The sequence below is a fragment of the Oenanthe melanoleuca genome, chromosome 10, assembly GCF_029582105.1.
Source record: "Oenanthe melanoleuca isolate GR-GAL-2019-014 chromosome 10, OMel1.0, whole genome shotgun sequence".
Classification (NCBI taxonomy): domain Eukaryota; kingdom Metazoa; phylum Chordata; class Aves; order Passeriformes; family Muscicapidae; genus Oenanthe; species Oenanthe melanoleuca.
This window is the reverse complement of record NC_079344.1, coordinates 6,079,336-6,104,033: the sequence shown is the minus strand read 5'-3', so window position 1 is coordinate 6,104,033 and position 24,698 is coordinate 6,079,336. Positions and strand designations below refer to the sequence as shown.

The 24,698-nt window shown below is 43.3% G+C and overlaps 1 protein-coding gene and 1 long non-coding RNA gene across 4 annotated transcripts; both read left to right on the top strand.

Annotated features, from left to right (window-relative positions):
• The first annotated feature begins 2,554 nt into the window (after positions 1-2,554).
• MAPK6 (mitogen-activated protein kinase 6) lies at positions 2,555-17,185 on the top strand. Of its 3 annotated transcripts, none has more exons than XM_056499505.1 (6): positions 2,555-2,677; positions 8,251-9,459; positions 10,083-10,227; positions 13,233-13,397; positions 14,015-14,216; positions 14,812-17,185. In XM_056499505.1, exons 2-6 carry the CDS (start codon positions 8,905-8,907, stop codon positions 15,908-15,910), a joined length of 2,166 nt encoding a protein of 721 aa, XP_056355480.1. In that variant the 5' UTR covers positions 2,555-2,677; positions 8,251-8,904; the 3' UTR covers positions 15,911-17,185. The 3 variants fall into 3 exon arrangements, with proteins under 3 accessions (XP_056355480.1, XP_056355481.1, XP_056355479.1); XM_056499506.1 differs by lacking the exon at positions 2,555-2,677 and adding an exon at positions 3,413-3,574; XM_056499504.1 differs by lacking the exon at positions 2,555-2,677 and adding an exon at positions 3,846-3,908.
• A 1,654-nt stretch (positions 17,186-18,839) lies between these two features.
• LOC130257212 (uncharacterized) lies at positions 18,840-24,058 on the top strand. The gene is made up of 4 exons (XR_008841288.1): positions 18,840-20,550; positions 21,010-21,073; positions 21,707-21,886; positions 22,721-24,058. It is a non-coding gene; the product is annotated as an uncharacterized LOC130257212 (long non-coding RNA).
• The last annotated feature ends 640 nt before the right edge of the window (positions 24,059-24,698 follow it).

The following is a 24,698-nucleotide window of genomic DNA, read 5'->3' as shown; positions in this document are numbered from 1 at the left end:
AATTATGAAAGGCTGAGAATCTGGGAGAGCTCCAGTCTTACACACAAAGGGCTAATGCTTCCAGTGATGACCCAGCTACAAGGCAAGTTTTCTAAGTTCTCCACTTCTCTCTTTGTTAACAAGGCTTTGCCAACTCCTGCTTTAGGCAGCTGCTCTGTCCCCTGAGCTGAGTGTTGTTTAAAACAGAAAAAGTAGGCAATGGAATTGCCAGACCTTATAAAACTGTGATTTTAAGCAGGGAACCTGCATGCAGCCTGCTGTACCAAAGTGTCCTAGATTGCTGCTGATCTACCAAGGGGGAAGAATGACTTGTTCTGTTTTAAGTGTTTAATGACTTTTTGTCCTACAGAATTTCCAAAGTATGTCACATAACTCATTTATTTCTAGCTTCAAAGTTGAACATCTGTGACTTTCTTCTTCCACCTCCATTTGCCTTTTGTACTTTGCTGCCTCTGCTTTGAATTGGTATCTGGTAATGGTCTGTTCTTTTCCAGTTTATCTATTGTTTCACACAGGAATGCACATCTCGAGATAGGGCTTTTTTTCTCTCCCCATTCCCTTTTAATAAGTAGATTTTTTCCTTTAAACTCATGCTTATTCACATGCAAAATTCATCTTAGATTTTGGTAAGAAATATGGTCAGTCCTTAACAATGTATCCTAGGACACATTTCCCTTCTTCTGGGAGTGTAAGTCAAGCAGTGAAACTGAGACAAAAGCCTGGAGCTGCCAAGTTACCTTGGGCAACCTTTTCAAACCGTCTCCAAATCTTTCTTCCCTTGCCAATCATAATGGGTGTGGACACTTAAAAATACTTCGTTCCCTTTTATGCCACAAGTAACAATTCACACACAGGACTGAAATATTACACTGGAATTTACTGTTTGATCTTTTTGAACTTGGATATAATAAATGAATCATTGCTGCAGTTCTAATTATTTTTTAATTGCTGGTCTTTATGACCTTTGAAATCCAGTTCTCTTCTTGTTCTGCATTTCACTGACAGTTAATAACTGCCAGTGTTTTAGAATGGGTTGGTATCATCTAGCATATCATCTACATGCTATGAAATTGCATTCTTGTGGGAAATGTAGAAAAAAATTGTCATAGTAATTTATAGCCTAATCAATAGGATATTAAAAATCTGAAAACAAGTTAGCAATTTGCTGGATTAGATAGTTATAAATTGCTATGTGACACAAAATTCTGAGCAATACTCATGGGATTGTAATTCTACAAATAGTGAGGCTGAAGACAAGTAACATTCCTGCACCATGCTCTTCCTTGTTGCAAGATTTTTCTGTAGACTGAAGGATCTCATTCACTAAATCCTATCACGAACTACACTCCTGGAATGGGAGAAAAGAAAATGGAGGGGGAAAAAAAAGAATGCTGTTCATGACTTCTTAATTAAGAACCCAGAAACTGGTGGCACTTCTGGGCTATGGGAGATTAATGAGTGAGCGTGTGCTACCCAAGTGAGGAAGCTTGCTGCTTACTGCAATCCTCCTCTGTACTTGTTAAACTACTTTTCAAACAGTCTGGGCTGCTGCAGAGCAAACTCCATGGATGTGCAACTTCTCCACCTGACTGACACTGGGGATACTGGCAAACAGTCCCAATGGACACACATTATGGGCTCTCCAGGTGCTGTTCCAAGGACGTAATATAAAATTTTTCTTACTTCAGCACTCTTGAATCTGAGGATCAGCTTGCTCTTTTATTTCTTATAATGAAAATATTTTGTATGGATGGAGGGGTTCTTTAATTAACTAAATAGCTCTGGATTTAGACATACAACCACTGCTGCTCCTGACTTTTTTTAAACCCCAAATCTCTTCCTTTAATTCAAGTAAAAACTCCTCTGTGGCTTGGCTCTGGTTGCCGTCCTAACATCACCACTTCCAAATATGCACTCCTGCAGATTTTTCTTTATGGAGAGTATTTAAATACAGGCCTTCTGGAGCAGCAGTGCTGTAATCTTCCAGCTCTGTTTTGCTGGGTGGGCAGAAGAACTGCAGCTTTGTTTCTGTCTTTTCTGTACTGTTGGCAGCATGGTGAGCTGCCTATCAATTAGCAAGCATTGTAATATAAAGTGTCAGTTTGATTACTGACTTCTGTATGTGTGCTGTTAGCTCAGTGCTGCACCACCAAATGCCCAGGTCACCTCTCCTGGTAGTGGGGTCAATATCAGAGCTAGCAGTGCATCTGACTAACTGAAACAGAGGATATTTGGCTGCATAATTGCAGTGAGTTTAAGAGTTACTTTTAAAACTTTAGAAAAGCTGAGTAGGGAGATCCTTGGATGTTGACATATGCCTTGTCTATTAAAAAAGAATAAAGTTACATTATCTAAAAGTGCAAGGGTCAATTGGATGTCTCTGTCCAAATGGCAGCAGAGCAATAGAGCCCTATTGCATGTAACTTCTGTCCTAGTACTAGCTATAAATAACCTCTGTTTAACCAGCAAAAATGAATATTAATTTTTTTATCACGTTATGAGTAATCCAGCACTGGAAAGGCATATATATATGTATAAGCTGCACCCTGCCTTGACAGTTGTACCAAAACTGGATTAGTAGAAGCATAAGGCTCTTCTGATACCTAAGAGGCTTGGTGTCCTCACGCTTCTCTCTTCTTCCCAAAGACTGCAGTACAAAAGTCTCAGGGGCAAAAATGTAAAGTTTTTATTATTTTTCTTTATTTTGCTGTATTAGTTGTGGTTTTAGGGAAAAGCAGACTCTTAGTAACTCTGTTAAGGGAGATGCTATAGGAAGAGAGAAATCCTTTGTGGTATCTAGAGGTGACAGCAATGGCAAAGATTTGTAGATGTCGTGGGGAGAAGAGTCAGATCCGCCATGCCATGAAGACTGCGGAACATCTGAGCCAAGTGTCGCCTTCGGAGAGGGGAACTGCCTCCACTGCGCCCGCCTGTTGCCTTCCAACTGTTTTTGTTTCTGTGCCGTGAGGGACGTTTAGTGCGGGGCCAGTTGAACGGGGCGCAGGCGGGCGCTGCCGCCCGCCGCGGTTGGAGCCCCGCACTCGGCCGGAGCCGGGACAGCGCTCGCTCGGCGGGGCCCGCTGGGCCTCCCGCTCCGCTGCTCTGCCTCCGCAGGGGCCACCGCGCCCCTCCGGGGCACCCCGCTCCGCTCGCCGCCTCTCCGTGCCGTGTCTGACTGACTCAACCGCGCTCCGAGACTGCTGAACCGCTCGGGCCGGCCGGGCACAGCGGGAGCGCCGCGTCTCAGGCCGACAGGCGAGGCGGCGAGGTGAGCGGCGAACAGGGCGGGCTGCACGGCCGGCCGCACCGAGCACCCGCACCGGGCACTGCTCCCGTCCCGTCCTGTCCTGTCCCGTCCCGGCCCGCCCCCGGCCCCGAGGGCCGCCCGGGGCCGCCCCTGGCGGGCGGAGCCGCCGCCGCGCCGCCCCTCCCTGCCCTCCGCGCCGGGTTACATGGCGGCGGCTGCGGCAGCGGCAACTGCGGCGAGGCGGGCGGGCGCCGGGCGAGGGCCGGTGTTGGGGCCGCGGGGCTCGGCCGTGTGAGCAGCGCACCCCCGATGAGCCTGGGAAGGCCCGTGAGTGCGGGGGGCGCGGGGCGCGGGGGGTCTCGGCGCCGCACGCGCGGGCCCGGCCCCGCCGCACAAAGGCGCTTTGTTCCCTGCATCCCGCAAGCATCGGCGGGCAGCGGCGCCCCCGGCCCGGCCCGTTCCGCCCCGCTCGCTCCGCCCGGGCCCGGCGCGGCCCCTCCGCACTGCGGCGGCCGAGCGGAGCGAGCGAGCGAGCGAGCGAGCGAGCGGGCGGGCGGGCGGGCGGGGGCGGCCGCGCGGGGGGCGCTGCCGGCGGCTGCGGCGCCGGGCCCGGGGCTCGGCCGTGCCGGGGGCGGCGGGCGCGGCTGAAGGGCGTTTGAAGGTAGGGCCGCTCCGGCGGGGCCCCGGGCCGGGCTGGCCCCGCGGCACGGCGGGAGCGGGTCCCTCGGCGCGGGCGGGCGAGGCTGCTCGGCCCGGCGGCGGCGGGAGGAAGGATGTCCTTTGCCGGGGGGGGCCCGGCCTCCGCCGCCCGCGGAAGTTTTGCTGCGCGGCTCTGCGAGCCGGCAGATAGGGCACAGGTACCGCTCGCTCCCGCTCCCGGGCGCCCGCGGGCTCCGGGAACCGTATGCGGGAAAAGTGACTTAATGCTGTTAATAACTAGCTTGAAACACCCGACGGAAACGGCTTGAAGAGAGACTGCCCGAGTTTGGGGGTTTGGGGAACAGGTAGCCTTGCCTAGGCAGGCAGGATGCTCTCGCTTGGCGACTCTGGGATTGTCTCTATTTCTGGCTAATTCAGTGCCGTTTGGGGTCAGCCTGACAATGGCTGTTAATTGTGTTGTGGAAAAAGAGACGGCGCTCGGCGTGTTGTCGTATGGTCAGTGCTGTTGCCAGCAAGTTTCTTACATAGATACGTGTGCTTATGTATAAGAATAATCTCGTCATAGCATTATGTGTTTATAAACCGGTTACAAATTCCGGAAACCGGTGGCTTAAAATAGAGGTACATTTTGGTTTGGCAATTGCTTTCAGAAAATGTGTGCTCTAAAGCTAAAACAGGAACTTTCATTTCAGCCCTTTGCTCAAACTCAGTTCTTGCTTGTGTGGTTGTTATCTTGAATTCACTCTTGACTGGTTACCTGTTCAGTGGAACAGCAGATGGTAGCAGGTCTGCAGAGGTGCAGAAGGCTGTGGTTGGCTGATGGTGGGCTTCTTCTTTAATAGTACCTAAACGGAGAGCCAAACAAAAGCTACACTGCGTTCTTGTGTGTTTTTACAGGTCCTTCAGAAGATTTATAAACTAATAGTAACATTTGCTTACTGCCAGCACTGAGTTCCCTAAACAGTGTGGGGAGCAAGTAGGAGGCTTTAGAAAGCAGCAGTTTCATGAGTTGGACGATGACTCACTCTGCCTACTGACTGCAACGTGGCTGATCTAAAAAAAAAAAGTTCTTCTGTGCCCTGTATTTTTTTAGTCAAAGGGATAGTACTTAGCAGGTTGTATAATATGTCATTAGTCATTCTCAGTCTTTCTCCAGTGAGTAATAATTTGATCATTATACGGTCAGCATAATCAAATTATCTGGTATCTTTCAGTCCTATTTGTATTTCTGACAAAGTAAACATCTCGTTCCTGACTGTTTCGGTGTACATCCTGTTTCCTGGAAGCTGTGATAAATCCACGTGCGGGAGCTGCGCGTGGTTTGAAGGGGCTGCTTGCGCAGTGCCTGAAGCCGGTCAAGTGTGGTGATCATCACTAGGGGTGATTTCAAAGCCCTCCTGTGGGTCACTTCTGCCACCTTCTCCCAAGAAAACCACAGTTGTAAACCACTTAAGAAATCGGTATCTTTGTGTTTGCCTCTTTAAACTTTGTGTGAAGAAGTAAAAGTATCACTCATAAAAAGCCTGGTAGTCATGGCAAGGTGGCAGCCTAGATGAAAATGTCAGTGCCTACGTCAATAGCCTGTTCAGCACAAATTGGGATGATAAAACCCCCCTTTTTTATACAATAGTCCATTATATGTTTCAAGTGGGTACAACATGGGATTAAGTAATTTGTTCACAGATAGGAAGTTTGGAGGAGGATCAGGTCAGATGAAGGCTGCACCGGGTTGGTTGCTTATGTTGTCAGCATTTGTTTTCTTAGCTAAAGCAGTGTGATTCTGGAGATCATTGCATGCTCTCAAACATCATAATCAGTGGACACCTAGTGAAAGGATAAGTATAAACTGATAATAAAAAATGCATCATTTCAGAGATACAGAATGAAAATTTTAGGGCTCCTACTTCAGGGAGCAAGTGGGCCATAGTTCTCATTCTCCCTGAAGCAGTCCTTTCATTGCTGCATTCACTCGTGGCAGTAGGGGGTAAGATCTGAGTTATGGCAAAGAGATGGTAGATCTTAATCTTTGCTGCTGATGGGCATCGTTTTGAATCTGTTCCTGGGCTGTTTAGTGGAATTAGCTAAAAGAGAGGTTCCAGATGTGTCAGGCAGCTGGTGCAAACAGTTTCGGTATTGCTGCATGTTGAAGACATCAGCAGTGTGAAACAATAAGCCTAATTATGAGGCAGAATACAACTGGTTGTAGATGGTCCTAAGAATGTAAAATACAGGGTAATTACCCTGCTTAATGCAGGGTAATTGAACAGAGGCTTTGGACCTCAAGTTAATGTGAAATTTGAAGTATTGGTACAAATACGGGGGGGGTGGGAATGAAAGGTGAATGGGGTGGTGTGAACTGTTGTACAGGCAGCAGCTCAAGAATGAGTGAATCTGAAAGTAGTACATGTGAGTGAGAAAATACTTTCAAGTTTAAAAATTTAAAGATCAAGAGTTTAGGCATCTGGGTTTTATAATTTTGAACAGAGTTGGATAGTTGCTGATGCTGTTCTTTTTAGGATTAATTTAAATTTTGTTCTTTAAATAAATTAATGGATATTTTAAAAGTGGTCCTTGCTCTAATGTCTTAATATTGGTTAAAATTCAAGATAGTTTGGGGAAAAGTAGTAGTGTTACCTCATTGTGTTTGTACTGAGGCTGTAAAAACCCTTGTAAAACACTGTTTAGAAATTAGGACTCTTGCCAAGGCACGGAGAAAGAAATCTTAAGGCAATCTTAAGTTCCATGTGCTGAGTAGAGAAAGCTCTGAAGATCACCCTTGTGGCAGGGTATACCGCATCAGTAGAGGGCAGCTCAAAGCTCTTCAGTAAAATTACATTTGGTGATCTTTATTTAAAAATGTTTGTCATGTTCTGTCACACACCTGGGGGCAGATGGTGTGTGGCAGGAGCGAGCCCAGGGCATTGGGGCTGTGTCTTGATACCAGTCAGGCTTGAGCTGAAGGAAGGATAATATTTAAATGTGTTGAAACAGTCTTGTTTCTCATTGCCAATGTGTCTTTCTTTCCTGTTTTTTTTCTTTTTCTCTATGCAATTCTGATTACTTTAGTGAATTGAGGCCATTATTTAAAATATGTTAATAACTTGTCAGCTGCTTTTGCTGCTCTGTTAGGAGTGAGGAGACTTGTTTTGCTTGCTCCCAGTTTTCTCACTGAAAGGCTAGCACTGTTTTAAAGGAAAGTGTTGGGATAGTGTGGAGACCTTTGAATTTAGATAGAGAGCTGAGGGAAGAGCTGAAATATGTTAATCTAAGATTGAACAGGAGGCAGTTAGTGGTTTGATGTGACCTATACATGTTGGGGAAGAACATTCAAGTGGCTTGTAGTGGAATTGCCCAAAGCTTACCACACTGTATAACATACACCTCTGACTCTTCCCTTCGTGGCATTTTTGAGCTTTTAAAAGAAGTAAGGATGTTGTACAAAAATGCACCATGTGGTCTTTATGACTACATTCTGCTGTTGCTGACGGGAACTTATTGAGAAAATTGCCAGTTCAGTTTTTCATAAACAGGAGGTGAATTCATCACACTATTAAAAAATAAATGATGTCTGAAAGAGCCCATATGTTAGGGGAAATGGTTGTAGAACATATCAGTTAAAATGTGCTTGCTGCTAGTTTTTCTTTGTAATCTAGGTTGGATAAGTGTAGAAATAATTGGTAAAGTAATAATATTTGACTGATATGTAGGAATTACCCCTATGATTCCTGTAACAATGAGTCTATAGAGGCAAAGTTATTATTTGAGATGTTGGTAAACTTTATCTAAAATCACAAGGATTAAAGCTTTATAAGTGGCATTGGATGTGTGCTGCATATTCAGTAAATATGGGGAGTGTACAAGCCTTATCCTTTTCATGTGACCAGAACCTACTTACCTCTTATTATGGTGAAATAGTTAAACCTGATTTTGTCTTCAGATAAAAGTTTAGTGAAAAGAATTATTCCAAAATTTGCTGACAGATGCTATGGATACTTTTGCTTCTGGCTTGTCTCTTAACAGCTCTATTGGTGAATTACCAAGTTTGCTTTGTTAGTCTCTTTATTAAGACTCAGGAGGATTTTTTGTTGTGTGCCATAAATTCAATAGATTACATCAAAAATGTTCACTATATGTGTTTTAGAAATAGTGGTTGATCATTATTGCTTTTCTCCACAAGTGTGAAAAGTACATATAATTTCTAGTTAGTTTAGCTTTTTTGATGGTTTATTATTTTTGTAACTGGACAGTAAATAAATTGTATATTTAGGACAACTCAGTGAGCTGGGGGAGGAGGAAACCTTTTTTATTGCTGGGGTACTGATGTATTTTTCTCTTCTTTTCAGGTTGCCACGGAGTAAAATGGATGGTAGCTTTGATTGTGATTGTGGTGAGCTGGAGCCACCTGATCATTAACAGAAGGCATCTTTTGTAAATCAAGAGCTGCCAGTTTCCCATTTAATTAGACTGTAAACAAAGAAGAGAAGGAGGAAGAAGGAAAAAAAAAAAAATAGTGCTTACCAGCACCATAGAATGACGCTGCTCAGGACCAGTCCAACACTGAATGTATCTGCACTGTGAGGAGGAGGATGTTAATAGAAGCCTATTATGTGCATATTTATTCACATTTTTGTTAAATGTTAACCAGATTAGCACAGTAGAGCTGAGTGCATAGTATGTCATTTCATTCCGTTTGAGTTCCTTGTGAGTATTTTCTTTAATGTCTGCAGAAATGCTGCACCTTTCTTGAACTATGAATGCTGCAATCTTTCTATCTTATGCTCGGTTTGAGTTCTAGAGCTTACAGGCTCTAAATTCAAGGGGACACAACAGGCCTGGCTGGCTTACAATGAAATGAGAGTGTCAAGAAACCATCTTGCAGTCAAAGCCAAGTGTTTCTTCTCCCTTTCTCTAAGACCTTTCCTTCAGATACCAGTGGAAGTGTCTCCGTGTGTTTACAGAAGCTTAGTAGTTTGAGGAAAAACGTAAAGAATTTTAAAATGGCAGAAAAATTTGAAAGTCTCATGAACATTCATGGTTTTGATCTGGGCTCTCGATATATGGACTTAAAACCACTGGGCTGTGGTGGAAATGGCTTAGTTTTTTCTGCTGTCGATAATGACTGTGACAAAAGAGTAGCTGTCAAGAAAATTGTCCTTACAGATCCCCAGAGTGTTAAACATGCTCTTCGTGAGATCAAAATTATTAGAAGACTTGACCACGATAACATTGTCAAAGTATTTGAAATTCTTGGTCCCAGTGGAAGCCAGTTAACAGATGACGTGGGCTCCCTGACAGAATTGAACTGTGTTTACATTGTCCAGGAATACATGGAGACAGATCTGGCTAATTTGCTAGAGCAAGGCCCTTTACTGGAAGATCATGCCAGACTTTTCATGTACCAGCTGCTACGTGGGCTCAAGTATATTCACTCTGCAAATGTTCTGCATAGAGATCTCAAACCAGCTAATCTTTTCATTAATACTGAAGACTTGGTGCTGAAGATTGGTGACTTTGGTCTTGCAAGAATCATGGATCCTCATTATTCCCACAAGGTATGCAGAGAGTGGGAATATCTAAGTGATATGTTGACAACTGTGCCTTCTTATAATAGTGTCTTTCTCCCTTTTGCACAGGTAGATAGGCTGTGGAAGCATGATTTGTCTCAGATAGGACTACTGCAAGCATTAAACTTTTTTTTTTTTTTTTTTTTTTTTTTTTTACTAAATGTGTTCAGAAAAGCAAAGGTTTTAACAGTGAAGACAGAACCTGAGACTAAAAGCAATATTTAGTTACATTTAATTATAGAAGCCTTATTATAAGTAGTGCATTCATAGTGCAGGTGTGGCTACTTTGGGGCATTGGTTTAGAGATACTGTCCTCCTAGTCTAGATGTTTCACAAAAGTTCAATATCATCTCTGCATTTATTTGGCATCTTGGATTGAGAGAGTTTTGCTGCAGTACCTCATTTGACTAATAAATAGTATCATTTTTCTATATGGTTGCTGTTCATTTACAAAAATATTTGTAACGGTAGAAAGAAGGTTTAGTAAAATGCACACAGTGTAATCCCTGGGACTTTAAGACTAAAGAAACCTTGTTAGTAGTGCATTAAAAATAAGTAATTAAAAACATAAGACGTAAAAATCTAATTAATTTTTAAATTAATTTCATTAGGGCCATCTTTCTGAAGGATTGGTTACTAAATGGTACAGATCGCCCCGGCTTCTGCTTTCTCCTAACAACTACACTAAAGCCATTGACATGTGGGCTGCAGGTTGCATCTTTGCTGAAATGCTGACTGGGAAAACCCTCTTTGCAGGTGGGTAGGATAAAATCAGTCTGTGTATTCATAAAAGGAGTGGTACTGCTTAATTATCTTCCTCAGGAAAGATTGGTTCTCGTGGCTGACATCAGTACTATTGACTATCAGGATATGCTATATGATTATGCACTTATGTAAACTAAAATTGATGCATGTGTAAAGCAGAAGACATTTCAATTTTGTTGCTTGTATTGGTGTGTATTTAGATAAATACCACAATTTAATGTAGAAGTCATACATGGTAAATCTGTCTGTAATTACCTTAAGCTCAATTTCTTGGTTGCCTAAGAAGTGTTCTATTACATGTGTGAATTGGTGTATCCAGGGAGTATTTGAAGATTTTGCATAACCTGAGTATCATATGCATAAAGATTTTTTTTAATGTAGTCAACCTAATCACTTCTTGCTTCTCTATATTTTAAATTATGAGGCCCCAGGGGCATAGATTTAAAGGTGTAAAATTTAGTGCAATACAGCAAGGAAATGTGCAACCTTCAGCTGATTCAGGTAAGATAGGAAGCAATGCTCTGGTCTCATTGGGTGCATCTATATTAGAGCTTTGGTTAGGATCAGGAGCAAATTTGTGGAGCCCATCTCTTGATGGCCATCCTGTTGCTGACCTAGCTTAGACACAAACTAGAGCATTTTAGATTAAATGAAACCATCATTTGCACTGTAGGAGATCACCACCTGCTGACAAGCACTCGCTCCATGGGAGCAGATGAGTAAACTGGTGAAATACCTCTGAAACACTTATTTTTGTGCACCCTGGGGCTTCAGCAGAAGCTGCCTTGTTCAGACTCCCTCTTGGATTTGCTCCTGTTGGCCTGAATTATAGGAGTAATACAGAAAACCTCTGAGAGCTAAGCTTGCATTTCAAAGTTCACATTCCTTTAGACACACGTGGACTGAAAGCACACCTCTGTAGTCATTCTTAGCTTTGCATGTAAAGGCAAGGGAATTGAGAGCTTCTTCCTGTTAAGTAGTTAATGGAGAACTGTCACTTGAAAGCATTATTTGGTATAAATCAGTGATTAATACATGCAGAAGCTTCTTTTAACATGCAGTGAGTTTTTCACTCTTTGAGTTACTAACTACTGAAATAATGTCCCCAGAGTATTAAATTCTTGGCTGATACAAGATTTATTAGGTTCCCATTGCATCAAGAACTTCTGCTGGCAAATAATGGGAGAAGGTCTGCAGATTTCATCATTCAGCATAGATTGATCTCAACTGCCAGCATTTTGGGTTTTTTTTTTTGAGTAGCATTGGTATTTGTCACAATTTTTTATTGGCCCAGTAGCTATGCAGAGAGTTAGAATTCTGTTTAAAAGCCTGGTCTTAGTCACCAAAATCCTAAATTTGTAGGCTTATTTATATGCCTTAATTGCATTGAGTAGATACTGAGAAAAGTATTTTAGATATAGATGTGCCCCTTTGAAAATTTAGCACAGCTACTGTTTTCTAATCTAAAGAAAAGTGGATTTCTTTACATCATGCATTTGGAAAGGGAAGATGGTTGAAGATATGATAATTATTCTGCCCTGAGAGTCTTAGTAAAGTTCTATTGCAGAATTGTTCAGAGGGAGTGATTTGGTTAATTGCAACTTCCTGTCTGCTTCTGAACCATCCCTTAGGAATCCTGCTGCTCAGAAAGCTGATGAGAATGGGAAGGAAGAATGCAGATTAATATTGCAGAATACCTGGAACAAATGAAGGAAGGGAGGTTGAGGCAGAGGAATTCAGTAGCTTTTCCAAACAACTTCTCTACTTCTTTGTTCTAAATGAATGTTTTGCAATGGTTATTTTGCTGATAGCAGACAGAAAGCTGATTAATTTTTAGGATGGTACTAATTACACAGTAGAATCTGTTTTCCAGCAAATTATAAGCAACATAACACTGATAGATCATTAAGTAATTTGTTGTAGTCTGAAGTAGAACAAAACATCTCTTTCAGTCCAGTAAAGAAGTTAACACGAGGCAGTACTGATTCATTTGGGGAACTCTGTCAATTTTCTGTGCTGACTTTCCCTCAGCTTTTCAAGTCACCTGGCAGGTGTGTGATAGGATGTCCAGTGCTGTGCAGGCACTGAAGTGAGCTGACAGTGTGGAGGTTTGCAGATGGTACAGTCTCTTGCTGGCCCCATTTATTTTTATATTTATTGTCACATACATCAGTATTGCTTGTGATTGCCCAGAGCTGCTTGGTGAAGGAAGCAAACACTGGCATGCAAATAATCCTATATAATTTTGTCTGCTAGTTGAATCTCTAGGCTCTGACATCCTTCTTGGAGCTGAACAACAAGCTGAAGTTGGCAAGTTGTACTTCTGGGTACTCCAGTACTGAATGTAGATGCTGTTTATTATTCAAAATTGACTTGCTGTGTAGGCTCTTACTGTTCTTAGCCAGGGAAACTTCAGGTAGTGCTAAAAAGAGTACTATAATGTCAATCATAATAGAGTACTTCTTTCAAAAAGAATATCACTAAGTAACTGACAGGTGAATTTTGTCTTACACTTGACACTTAGTGCAGGATTTTAGAGTAGAATATTAATACAAATGGTTGTGGCCTGCAAAATGTCTTTCTGAGCTAAACTAATACTGTTTTTATTAAAAAGGGACATCTAATTCAAAGTGAGTTCAAATACTGGATTAATTAGGTGGATCAGTTGTAAGGGGAGGATTGCAGTATATAGTGTGTAATAAAAAGGGTATTGCTGTAGAGTACTTCATCCATGGTGAAAACACCCTTACAAAAGCTTAAGGTTAGGTCTCTTTATCTGTGAGCTCTGTAATTCTTCATATGCCATGGCATTTCTTGAGAGCTCTTCAGATTTATTATCATTTAAATTCAGAACTTCAGCTTTTCCTCTGTTGCAGATTATAATCTTTTACTGGAAATAGCTGCTCAGAGCACAAAATTTTGACATGCCTTTCATATAGAGGGATCAGAAATGTTTGGAGTTGAAATGGCAGCTTGTCTTTTCTTTTGATGCTCAGGTGCTCATGAGCTTGAACAGATGCAGTTGATTCTGGAATCAATTCCTGTTGTACATGAGGAGGACCGTCAGGAGCTTCTCAATGTAATTCCAGTTTACATTAGAAACGATATGACTGAGCCACACAAACCTTTAACTCAGTTGCTTCCAGGCATCAGTCCTGAAGGTAAGTAATGAAAAGAAAAACTTGATTCAATGTTTAGATGTTTCAAAATTGTCAAACAGTGTGCAGCTTTGAGGTGCAAGTGTGTGCTTGTTAAAAGTGAGTTTCAGCTAGAAGAATCTGTGTTCTCTGAAGAAGGATTGTCTTCTGCTGTAATAAAAAAAAAAATTTACTTCCATTGTGGCTGCTTGGTGATCTTTAGAGTAGGATTGTGAGTCTCTGCTGGACCTATTTGCACTGGAATTGCTCTGTTTTGGGACACTAGCCTTTTAAATATAAGGAAACATTGGAATGAAGTGAGTATAGAAGGACTTTCAAATCTTTTTAAAAGAGAGTCCCCCAGCTAAAGTAACAGCACTGTTTCCTGGCAGGCATTGGTGGGTACTGATTCAGCTTGAAGTTTTCTATCTCTTGCTAATTTTTTATGTTTTAAGTTAAATTGACTTCTCTCTCTTTCTGATGGCTATGGGATGCATATTTGGCACTGTACTGTCAGTAGCTGATACTTCACAGGCAGCTACTTTGAAACAACTAGAAGGCTCTAGAGCAAAGCACTCCACCTTAATGTTAAGTTCTAAATGTCAGAAATTTCCCATTTAATGGTAGTTTATATTCTGCAGCACTGGACTTTCTGGAGCAAATTTTGACATTCAGTCCCATGGATAGATTGACAGCAGAAGAAGCTTTGTCCCATCCTTACATGAGCATTTATTCCTTTCCAACGGATGAGCCTATTTCAAGTCATCCTTTTCACATTGAAGATGAGGTTGATGATATTCTGCTAATGGATGAAAGTCACAGCCATATTTATAATTGGGAAAGGTAAATTTATCACTTTCTGTGATGACATAATTGAATGGTTTTGTGCTTGAAGTGACATTGCTTCATGGGCATTATTTCCTTTTCTTTTTGTTCTTTCTTCTTGAGTTGACCTGAGCATAAAATTTGCCCTTATAGCATTATCATTGGATTTATAATCCATTTGATGTGACTTGGACATGCTGATGGCTTTCTGAGTTGCACTTAGGACTCTAGAATCTAAAGTTAATATTTCCATTATTTTTTTCTTCCCCAAAATACTTCTCTAAAAATAAACTTTGCTTAAGGAGAGTTTTAATTATGACTGTCTTGTCTAATGCTTAGTGCATATTATAGTAAAGAGATTTCACAGTAGTCATCTTAAGTCAATTAAACACACTTCAGAAGGAGTTCTGTAAATGGAGTGAGCTATTGTACATAGTTCTGTTTCTTTATGCCAGATTAAATTAAAAACCTGGAAGAAATACCCAGTTGGATTAAGGAAGAACTTTGTGTTGAATTGTCATTATTTTGTAAGGGAATTTCTAAACTTAGCTCTCTCTGTCTTGGGAGCTAGAAGACTTTTTTTAGCTGCTAACACTTAGGAATTGTTTTACAGATACCATGAAAGTCAGTTTTCAGACCATGACTGGCCTATTCATAATAACTATGAAGCTGATGAAGTTCAACGTGATCCAAGGGCTCTTTCTGATGTTACTGATGAAGAAGAAGTGCAAGTAGATCCTCGCAAATATTTGGATGGAGATCGAGAAAAGTACCTGGAGGATCCTGCCTTTGACACCCACTTCTCTACTGAGCCTTGCTGGCAGTATTCAGATCACCACGAAAACAAGTATTGTGATCTGGAATGTAGTCACACTTGTAATTACAAAATGAGGTCATCTTCATACCTAGATAATTTAGTTTGGCGAGACAGTGAAGTTAACCATTACTATGAGCCCAAGCTTATTATAGATCTTTCAAACTGGAAGGAACAAAGCAAAGAAAAGTCTGACAAGAAAGGCAAGTCTAAATGTGAAAAGAATGGGTTGGTGAAAGCTCAGATAGCACTTGAGGAAGCATCACAGCAACTTGTTGAAAAAGAAAGGGAGAAGAATCAGGGGTTTGACTTTGATTCTTTTATAGCAGAAACCATCCAGCTTAGTTTACAACATGAGTCTACTGATGTTGATAAATTAAATGACTTGAACAGTTCAGTGTCTCAGATGGAGTTGAAAGGAATAATATCGAAGTCGGTAAGCAGAGAGAAGCAGGAGAAAGGAATGGCCAATTTGGCCCAGTTAGAGGCTCTGTACCAGAGCTCTTGGGACAGTCAGTTTGTCAGTGGTGGGGAGGGGTGCTTCCTCATAGACCAGTTCTGTTGCGAGGTAAGGAAGGATGAACAAGTTGAAAAAGAAAATACTTACACCAGTTACTTGGACAAGTTTTTTAGTAAGAAAGAAGATGCTGAAATGCTAGAACCTGAGCCAGTAGAAGAGGGGAAGCCTGGGGAGAAGGAAAGAGAAGAGAGCTTTCTCAGTAACAGTGGGGAGCTGCTCTTCAACAAGCAGCTTGAGGCTATAGGTATTCCTCAGTTTCACAGCCCTGTTGGCTCGCCTCTCAAGTCCATCCAGGCCACACTAACGCCTTCTGCTATGAAATCATCTCCCCAGATTCCCCACAAAACCTACAGCAGCATTCTGAAACATCTAAACTAAAACACTCAGCAGACATTTCTTTTATATTCATGAGATGTGTTTGTCTTTTTTTATTACTAGTGTAAGTAATTTTTTTACTTGAATCAGATGGTGTAATTTTGGTATGGATTTCATTAGTTTTCTGTTTACCATTGTTTTTACAATCCAGAATTACTTTCTATACATGAGTTAGTTTTGTTTTTAAACTGGCATGTCGTTTGCACACAAAATTAAAGAATAGAGCAAAATAATGCAAAATGCAGGAGGTAACAAAAAAAAATGCACTAAACCAAGTAAAAAAAACATTCTCTCAGTAAAACAGTGTCCATGTTTTGCAGAAAAAGAACCTTGCCTTGAAATTTACACAGTGAGACTGTACATAATTGCATGAGAATATCTATTTTTCCCAAGACATTTTTTTCATTCATGCGTATTTTAGAGTTTTTCATACTCTACACATTTCTTAGACACATGATACCAGCAGCAACTGAAATGAATGCAGAATTTGGTACGCATGTGTTATCTACCTCAAGGTAACAGCAGTATGTGGCAAAACATTAACCACCCATAGTGCTTCTCATTATGCACTTCTATTTAGCCAGCATTATTGTAGTAGCTATTCCTATTGAAAATCATTCAATATTTATAAATGTTCTGGTATGCATTCTTTATAGTGAAGTGTTAATATGCAGCACTTTTATTTATTTTAGCAAATAAGTATATTTCTGTAATTATAGAAAGTCAATTTTTGAGTTACTTTTCAGATAAAAGTTTTCGTTTAGCACTATGGTTTTATTGCCTACATAGCTGGATATGTATTAACATCGGCTTATTCTGAGGCTATCCAATACATTGTTAATTTTATTCTTTAGTTTTCATTTCAAGTAAAGCACTCACTGTGTATAGGAACTTGTAATTGGAGGTGCTTGATCTCTACAAAAGAAATTAGGAATTGCTTTATTATCAAATGCTCCTAGAAGTCTTAATTGTGTTCATTTTTTAAAAATTTTGTAATGTTAGTTGTGTGCATGGAAATAATTAAGGTACAACATTACTGTAGGTTAAAGTTCTATATGGTGAGACATTTTGTTTTTACTGTATGTTTTTACTGAATGATTCCTGTCCCACTCCCAGCCCCCCTCAAAAGCAAGCATGAATAAAATTAGGTTAAATATAGCATGTAGCATCTCGGTCTTTTAAAAATTTGTTTTACCTTCTGATTTTTTGAAATACTGGATGTATCATTGGCTCCCCTGTTTAAAACTTAAAACAAATAAAAACATGGCCAGCAAAAAAGGCTGTTTGTGATGCTTTGTACACTCCCTGCCAGATGAGGAGCAGCTGCTGTGCTGCAGCTGGGGCAGTTGTGAGGATCACTGCCTAACACAGGGTGCTCCTGGAAGCTTGAGAAACTCCCTGGAGCTGCAGCTGCTGGGGCTGCAGCATCCTGCAAGGAGACTCCCAAGAGTTTCCTTCTGTCCTGGTGCCTGCAGCTTGTACTGAGGAAAATCCCATGTGCTGGTGTGGCTGTGAAAGCACAAATACACAGTGGAGTCCATAACCATTTCTGTTTAAAAAAAAATTGACTTTAGGGATATAAGTGACCAAAGTTACTGTTTGTTTATCAAAGTTACAGACAGATGTATGTGTGGGAGCACCTTCACGTGTCTGGCAGCCTGGAGTGAAGGTGAGCATGCAGGTTCCTCAGCCAAATCCTGGCTGGAGCATTTCCATGGGGAGGTTTTGGGAGTGTGACCAGGTAACTCCTGTGGGACATTTCACAATGTGCAGGTCAGGTCTCTGTTGCAGCAAGCCCTAGAACAGTGTGTATTTCTCTTCTAGTTCTTCCCATCACAGCTGTTCCAGAGGGAGCTAATTAACTGTACAGGCTCCTGACAAACTCCTACAGCTTTTCCTGTGCCAGTGTTTTAGTTCCTCCACACTCTTCCATCCCCACTCCTCTGGCAGGTAGCTGCAGCTGGCCAAAACAAGGATCTGTTCTGCAGTGTGGCACAGGATGGGCACCTGCAGAGGGACAGGGAGCTGTCCTTGGGCACAGCCACAGCAGTGGGGCTGGGCTGTAGAAGGGTGTGACCAGCTGCCCTCTCAGGGCAAGGAACTGCTCAAGGGCTCTGGGGGCTTTTGTTGAGATTGGAGGAAAGCAGTGGGTGGAAGTGTGGAAGAACAGGAAACAAAATTCAGCTTAAAAACACATGTACAAATGAAGTATTTATTTTGTTTTTTGTTTGTTTTTTTTTAAGAACACATGTGAAGCTTAGGAGTACTTAAGAAGCCTGTAAGGGTACAAAGGGAACATTTTGCACTAAAAGGAAGAGGAGAGTCAAGTGTTGAGCCTAAAGCCAGCATGGTGCATCATTACCTTTGTCTTCTACCTGTGCTGAGGAGGCAACACTGCACAGGCTGTGCTGCCTGTGTTGGTGCAAGCCCTGCTCTCACAGCAGGCTCCATCCATGCACTGGAGGGTGCAGCTGGGCAGCCAGCATTACTTAGAAGCAATTCCCTGTGTGGAGACAAAAGTGTTTTGTAAGGACCCTGGAAAGTGAAATCACTGCTAGAAAGTGAAGGTACTCTGGGTGTGGGCAAAGTGCAGGAGTGTTGGAAGAGCAGCCTGCAGGGAGTCACAGGTTGTTTCCATGGGGTGGAAGATGATTCTTGCCTGGTACTCATCAACCCTGCCTATCCCTGCAGGAAAAAATAGGTCAGTTACATGTGTAGCTCTTTGGCTGTGGCCTAGCAACAGCATTGTCTTTAAAAACAAAATATGGAAGAGGCTTAAATTATGAACCAGATAAAGGGACCACTGTTAGACACCAAGGTGCTTGCCAAGTACAATGGAACATCCTTATATAACAAAAAAGCAAATAAGAAATGAGAGCATTAACCATCTTTTAAAAGTAACCTTTCTTCTCCCAGTGGCCTTTGGTTAAAAGGCAGCATTTCAAAGTATATTTAACAAGAGCTTCAGCTAGAAGAGGTGATGTTTACAACAACCAGGACAGAACCTTTTACACATCCTGTCATCACATGAGGTCTGATAATTGCTGAACAGTTTGTTCTGGTCAAGGGTTCTCAGCCATGGTCAGTTAGCTTTCTCAGAGTTGTATTTAATTTTAATTAAATCAGAGTTGCTATATATAATCTTAGCTATTTTTATTATCCTTTGCCCATGCTGCTGGTAGTGGTGTGATGACAGTGTGAGTAGCACAGCTTAGCTGGTCTCTGCTGTGAGCAGAGCTGCTCTGCTGGGGCTCTAGGCTGGATTTGGGGCTCTGTGAGCCAGCTGGGCACTGGGGCGGGTCCTGGGGCTGCTGCCCCTCCCCTGTACCTGCAGCAAAGATTCACTGCCTGCAGCAAAATCTGTGCCTTGATGTACTTTGTTTTCCTGTCACCTTGCTGCTGCCTTTTCTGTGCTGCAGAAGCTCTTAGAGCCATGCCTGCTGCATCCTTTTAAAGCCTTGCCAAGTTCCCACTTTGGTCCAGCTGATTGCCTGGAGGCACTGGTTTGTGATCAGGTTTTTAATGCCTTTTTTACAGGCATCTACCAGAGAGGATTTTTTGCATATGGAACTAATGCTGCTATTTTTTTTCCTGTCCCCTTCTAATCTCTGTGATAGTCAGGGATGTAGGAATTTTTCCACATGTGGACTTTCATCCCCTACTCTACACGTGTATACTGCAAACCCCAGAAACCTGTAGGCAGGGTCCCAAGGAATTCAGTGGCACACTGTGGTGCAATTATTGCTGGATATCAAGAGGAAAATCCTTGAGCTAAATCTGCTCCCACAAGTCTTCTTTATTTATACTCATGTTGCTTTCCTGCTGCTGAGATCTGGAAGTGCTTGTCAAGCCTTCAGCTGGGTTTCACAGGAACCTGTCTTCGTTCTTTCAAAGATGCAGCCCTGAGCAACAACAGCCCTGAACCAATTTGTTCCTTATTCCTTGAATTATTTCAGTTCTTACAAAATCCTGTAAATTCTGTTTGCTGTCCTGCCGCAGTTTGCGTCAGACTGGAGCTGAACAACCTGGGAAGTAATGCCAGGGGGTGTTTAGTAACAAGCAAATAATCCAGCTCGCTGCTGGCACCCAGCACTCAGGCTCCCATTCCAGAGTCTATATTTAAAATGGTTATCTGCTTATGCTGAGTGCTGCTGGAGAACTCCTTAAAAGACTGACTGTTGAAAAGTTCAGTGGCTGCTTTTGGCAGGGAAGCAGTATGGCCATGGGGTGATCTGTGTGCCCCAGGCCATGTGCAGAGGGAGCTGAGCCCAGCAGCCCCTGGGGATGAGGTGATGGCCAGCTATGGCCACGCTCTGCAAATAGCTGGGTCAGTAGCTGGCAGCAGCCACAAGTGTCATTTGCTTTCCTCAGGAATCTGCTGCATCCTGACTGCCAAGCAGCCCTTCTATAGAGAACTCTGATAATAAAATACCTTTTGTAATCTCTGTGCTGGGCTACTGCAGCCAAAATTACTTTTAACCTTCATGTCACCCAGCCTGGATTGCTACGTGTGGTATGAAATACCAATGTGTGCATTTGGCAGCTGGGGGTGGGGCAGAGAACCTGTGACCTGTCCAGCATCAGAGCCAGCAACTCCAATGCCCTTCACGTCCCAGCTTTGGCTCCCTTGTTCCAGCACAAAGGTGGGAAACAATTCCTGCAGCATGGCTGTAGGGAAAGGGAGTAGGGAAAGGCTTTTCCACCTGTCCCTGGGGCCTTGGGTTAATCTATGCTTACATCCAACCTGTGCTTCTAGAGCACAGAGTCATTACTGAGTTGGTGGCTGGTAGTTTGATGGGTTTTCTTCAGTATTAACATTGGTAGAGGGCTGGTTTGTTTTGTCCTAATTAGGTATCATTCTGCATTACTTGTGTCTTAGCTTACACTTTTCATTTCTCTAGATTTCTTGTAACTTGGTTTTGGCTTATTATATTCTTCTATTAACCATTCATGGTTGAATATAATCCAAGGCATGGGGGTGATCCCTTGCCTGCTTGGTTAAAGATCACCGGCCACTCTCAGAATAGATGTGAGGCCTAATAAAATACAGACTTTTTAAAATATCTGTATTTTGCCATCTTCCTCATATCCCCATATCCCAGGACTCTGGTGCTGTGTAGTGTTGAAGCTTCATTCCCACACTAATCCCACTGTAGCTGGTGCAAGGTAAGTATAAACTTCATCATTGTTCTGTGTCACCATCTCCACAGCATCTTCCCAAAAAGCAAGTGTAGCCAGGGTAGAATTTCTGCTTTAGAAGATTCTTCATCTTTCCATTTGCAGCTCAGGCTTCAGCAGTGGATGCTCCAAAGCCAGACTCAGGCAGTGGAAGGACATTTTCTTATTCTTGGCAATGCCATTCAGACTGGATTAGAGTTTAAATCTTCAGTGCTAGAGGCTGTAGAGAAACAATGTAGAGAAACATTTAATGTCTGTCTTGAGTTTTATCATTGAGAAGGATTTGAAGCATGGGCCTGAATAACTGAATGACAGATTTATTGTGACTTCTGTGTTTGTTTGGGTATTGATTTAGACAGTACAGCTCTTGAAATAGCTGGGTAACTAGCAGAAACATTCTTAAAGCCTATGATTAAGAAAGCAGATGGGTTTGGGTTTTGTTTTGTGTCATATTTATCTCAGATATTTTCTGCTATTGTTAGAGTCTTAGCAGATTTGATGTTGACACATATTGAAAGATTAAATTACTTCTAGATACTAAATTATTTTTTGGACCCTTACACATGATGTTTCACTGATTTTCCATGATTCTTTATTTCATTTTTACTTGCTTTTATACAGAGAGACCATCAAGTGTTTGAGTCTCTCAGTTTTACATGGTGTGAAGCAGCAAGAAGCCAGTCTGTTGGAGGATGGAGTGGACAGGAATGTCCTTTGGGATTGCTGGCATTTGCATCTGGATTTCCATTTGCCTTGTAGCTGCATCACACAGAGTATAGCCTCCACTTCCAGCAAGGCAAGGTACAAAACCTGTGACTGGCTTAGGGACCTGCACAGGGCAAGGAGATTCATCACCCAGAGCAAATCCAGGGGAAAAGCAAACCCTGGAAGCCTAAGTGGAGCTGTGGCAAGCTGGGCAGCCATGGAGAGGCTCCCAGATTGCAGCTGGAACATGGAAGAGGCTGGCAGCCCACAGCTGCATGGCTCAGTTAATCTGTACCTTGCAGCATTTCCCCTGCCCTGATAAAACCATAAAGACATCAGCAGCAGAGCAGGTGTTTGGGTTCTTCAGCCAAGACAGAGAAAAGCATGAAAGCACAGAGCTGCTTGAGTGGTTCAGTGGCTGAGGGGACTCAGAGATGTGCTGTAAGCAGCTGGGTGGCCGTGGGGGTCAGCACTGGGTACCAGCACCAGCAGTGCAGGGGAGCCAGGTCTGACCAGGGCAGAGTCCAGCTCATCCTCCAAAATGCTGCTGCAGCCCAGGGAGGAGGTTTCCACCCTGCCTGCCAGGAATTGCAGTCTGTGTTGGCATGGGCAGGAGGAAAAATATGATGGGAAATCAGAAGATTAAAATAATCCCGATGAAAGCAGGATGTTGGAAATCTGGTAGCAGAGTGGGGCTGCAGGGCTGGCTGGCTGCAGAGGGGGCAGGGAGGCTCTCACACAGGCTCTTTGGGGCAAAACACCCAGCTCTGCCATGTGCAGACCCACACCAAAGCCTTGAGGCACAGGCAGCACAGCTCTGCTGGCAGCAGACTGGTATCTTGTGTTCCCCAGAATATGACTGATTATGGCTGTTTCCACCAATGTGTTCACTCACCTTCTCTCAACACCTGCCTGAATTGTTTTTTGTAGGATGAAGGTCATAAACCATTCCCCAGAGCACATCAGCCTGGCATCACATTTATTTGAGAGGCTGGGATGGAGCTGTTCCAGAGCTGGCTGCCAGCAGGGAGCTGGATATCTCCCAGCTGATCACAGCCTGCTCTCCGAGCTGCCATCCATGGCCTCCTTCCAGCTACGGCAAAATAAAAACCAAACAGTGTTTGTCTCTCACTAACCTGCCTCTTCCTTCCAGGGGCTGACAGCAGCAGTCAGTGCTGTGGATTTATGGCAGGGTGGCTGAGGGAGCTGGTTCCCATCCCCAGTGCCAGGCTGGGACCTGTCAGGGGCTGCTGAGGGGCTGCTGGCCAGTGCCCAACCAGCTTCTCGAGTGCCTTGAGGTGCTTCTGCTGCTCTGGGAGCAGGGCAGATGCAGTGCCAGGCCCTGGCTTCAGCCTGGAGAGCGTGGTGGGCTCATGAGAGGGCTCTACATTGCAGGTCCCAGGCTCCAGCATGTGTGGACTGTGCTCAGAAGCAGGTGTGAACTCAGTGCCCCATAATTTATGAGAAAATGCATACTAAAACCTCTGAGGCTAAATCAAACTGGGTTGTTCTTTAGGTAAAACAAAAATTGCTATTTTCCATGAGTCCAAACTGCTATCCACTTATTTACTTTCCATGGCTAAATTGAATCTGCTCTGTACATTGCCAGTTGCCAGTTTGTCAATGCAGTGCAGAACCAGATGGATGCAGAGCAGCCCCTGGATGAGGACCATGTCCCCAGTTTTAATCAGCCAGTTAACACAGAGCAGTTCTTCCCAGACATCAGGCCTTTCCCCAGTCAGGCATCCCAGCTGGCCAGGCAGGCTGTGGGGCTTGGGAGGAGAGCTCAGTGAAGGGCAGGCTCTGCCCAGCAGCACACAGGTCCTGCAGCAGGGGAGCTGTGCATGTATGGATCTCGTTTGTGCATGTATGTATCTCAGTGTATCTCATTTCCTTGCTTTTCTCATGAGTGTTCCCGATGATTTGGGTTCTGAGGATGCCAGTGTAACCAGTGTCTTCTATAACTCCAGTTTCTCTTTTTTCCACACTCAGAAGATGAGACACATTTGTTCTCCAGGTCCTTGAAACAGTCATAAGTCTTATGCTCATCCATGAATGTCCCAGATGTTCACTACATCACTTGACTTTTATGATGAGTGATAAATAATAGGAGGAGATGGAGTGCTTAAAGTGAAATAATTGACTGGAGTCAGTGGCCTGACTCCCCTGGAACTCAGGCCATTTTCTGGAGTATCAGGATGCCCAGCTCCTTTAACAATCAGCCCCTGTACAATTTTTGTCCAAGACTAAATAAAGAGATGTATTTTCTTCACTGTTGCAGGCTTTGACATCAATTGTGGTGTCTGTGGGCAGTGTCACAGGAGAGCTGGCTTCAAACTGAAGGAGCCAGATCAGGGGAGCTCCCTGCATGCCAGGAGGGGAGCGTGGGGAGCAGCACCCCTGTGGCAGCCCAGACAGTTCAAATTCATGTTAGTTTTACATATTTGACACGAGAAATCTCTCCAGGCACCACTTCAATCCAATTTACAGCGTCTGGCTCTAGTGAAGTATGAGAAGAATTTGGTTAAGTGATTTGAGTGGTGATGTGTGGGGAGCTGGGGGAGCAGGCAGGGCCTGGAAATGGTGGGGCTGAGCAGCCCAGGGGCTCAGGAAAGCTCCATCCCTCAGCACAGGCACCCTGCTCTGCCAGTGAGGCCAGTGGCAGCAGGTCAGGAGCAGGCCAGCTTGGTCCTTCCCCCTTCTCCTTACAATACTCATGAAGCTGCTTTAAAAACCAAGTTGGAGATGCTACTGCTGGTGTCCTGGGGCAATTCCCAGCAGGGAATGCCACCTCTGGGCACCAGGGCACTGCCACACAGCACCCCAGCCTCATCACCCACACAGCTGAGCTCCCAGAAATTTGGGAATGATATGGCTTTCAAGCAAGTCTCAAGAGGCTTTGCAGCAT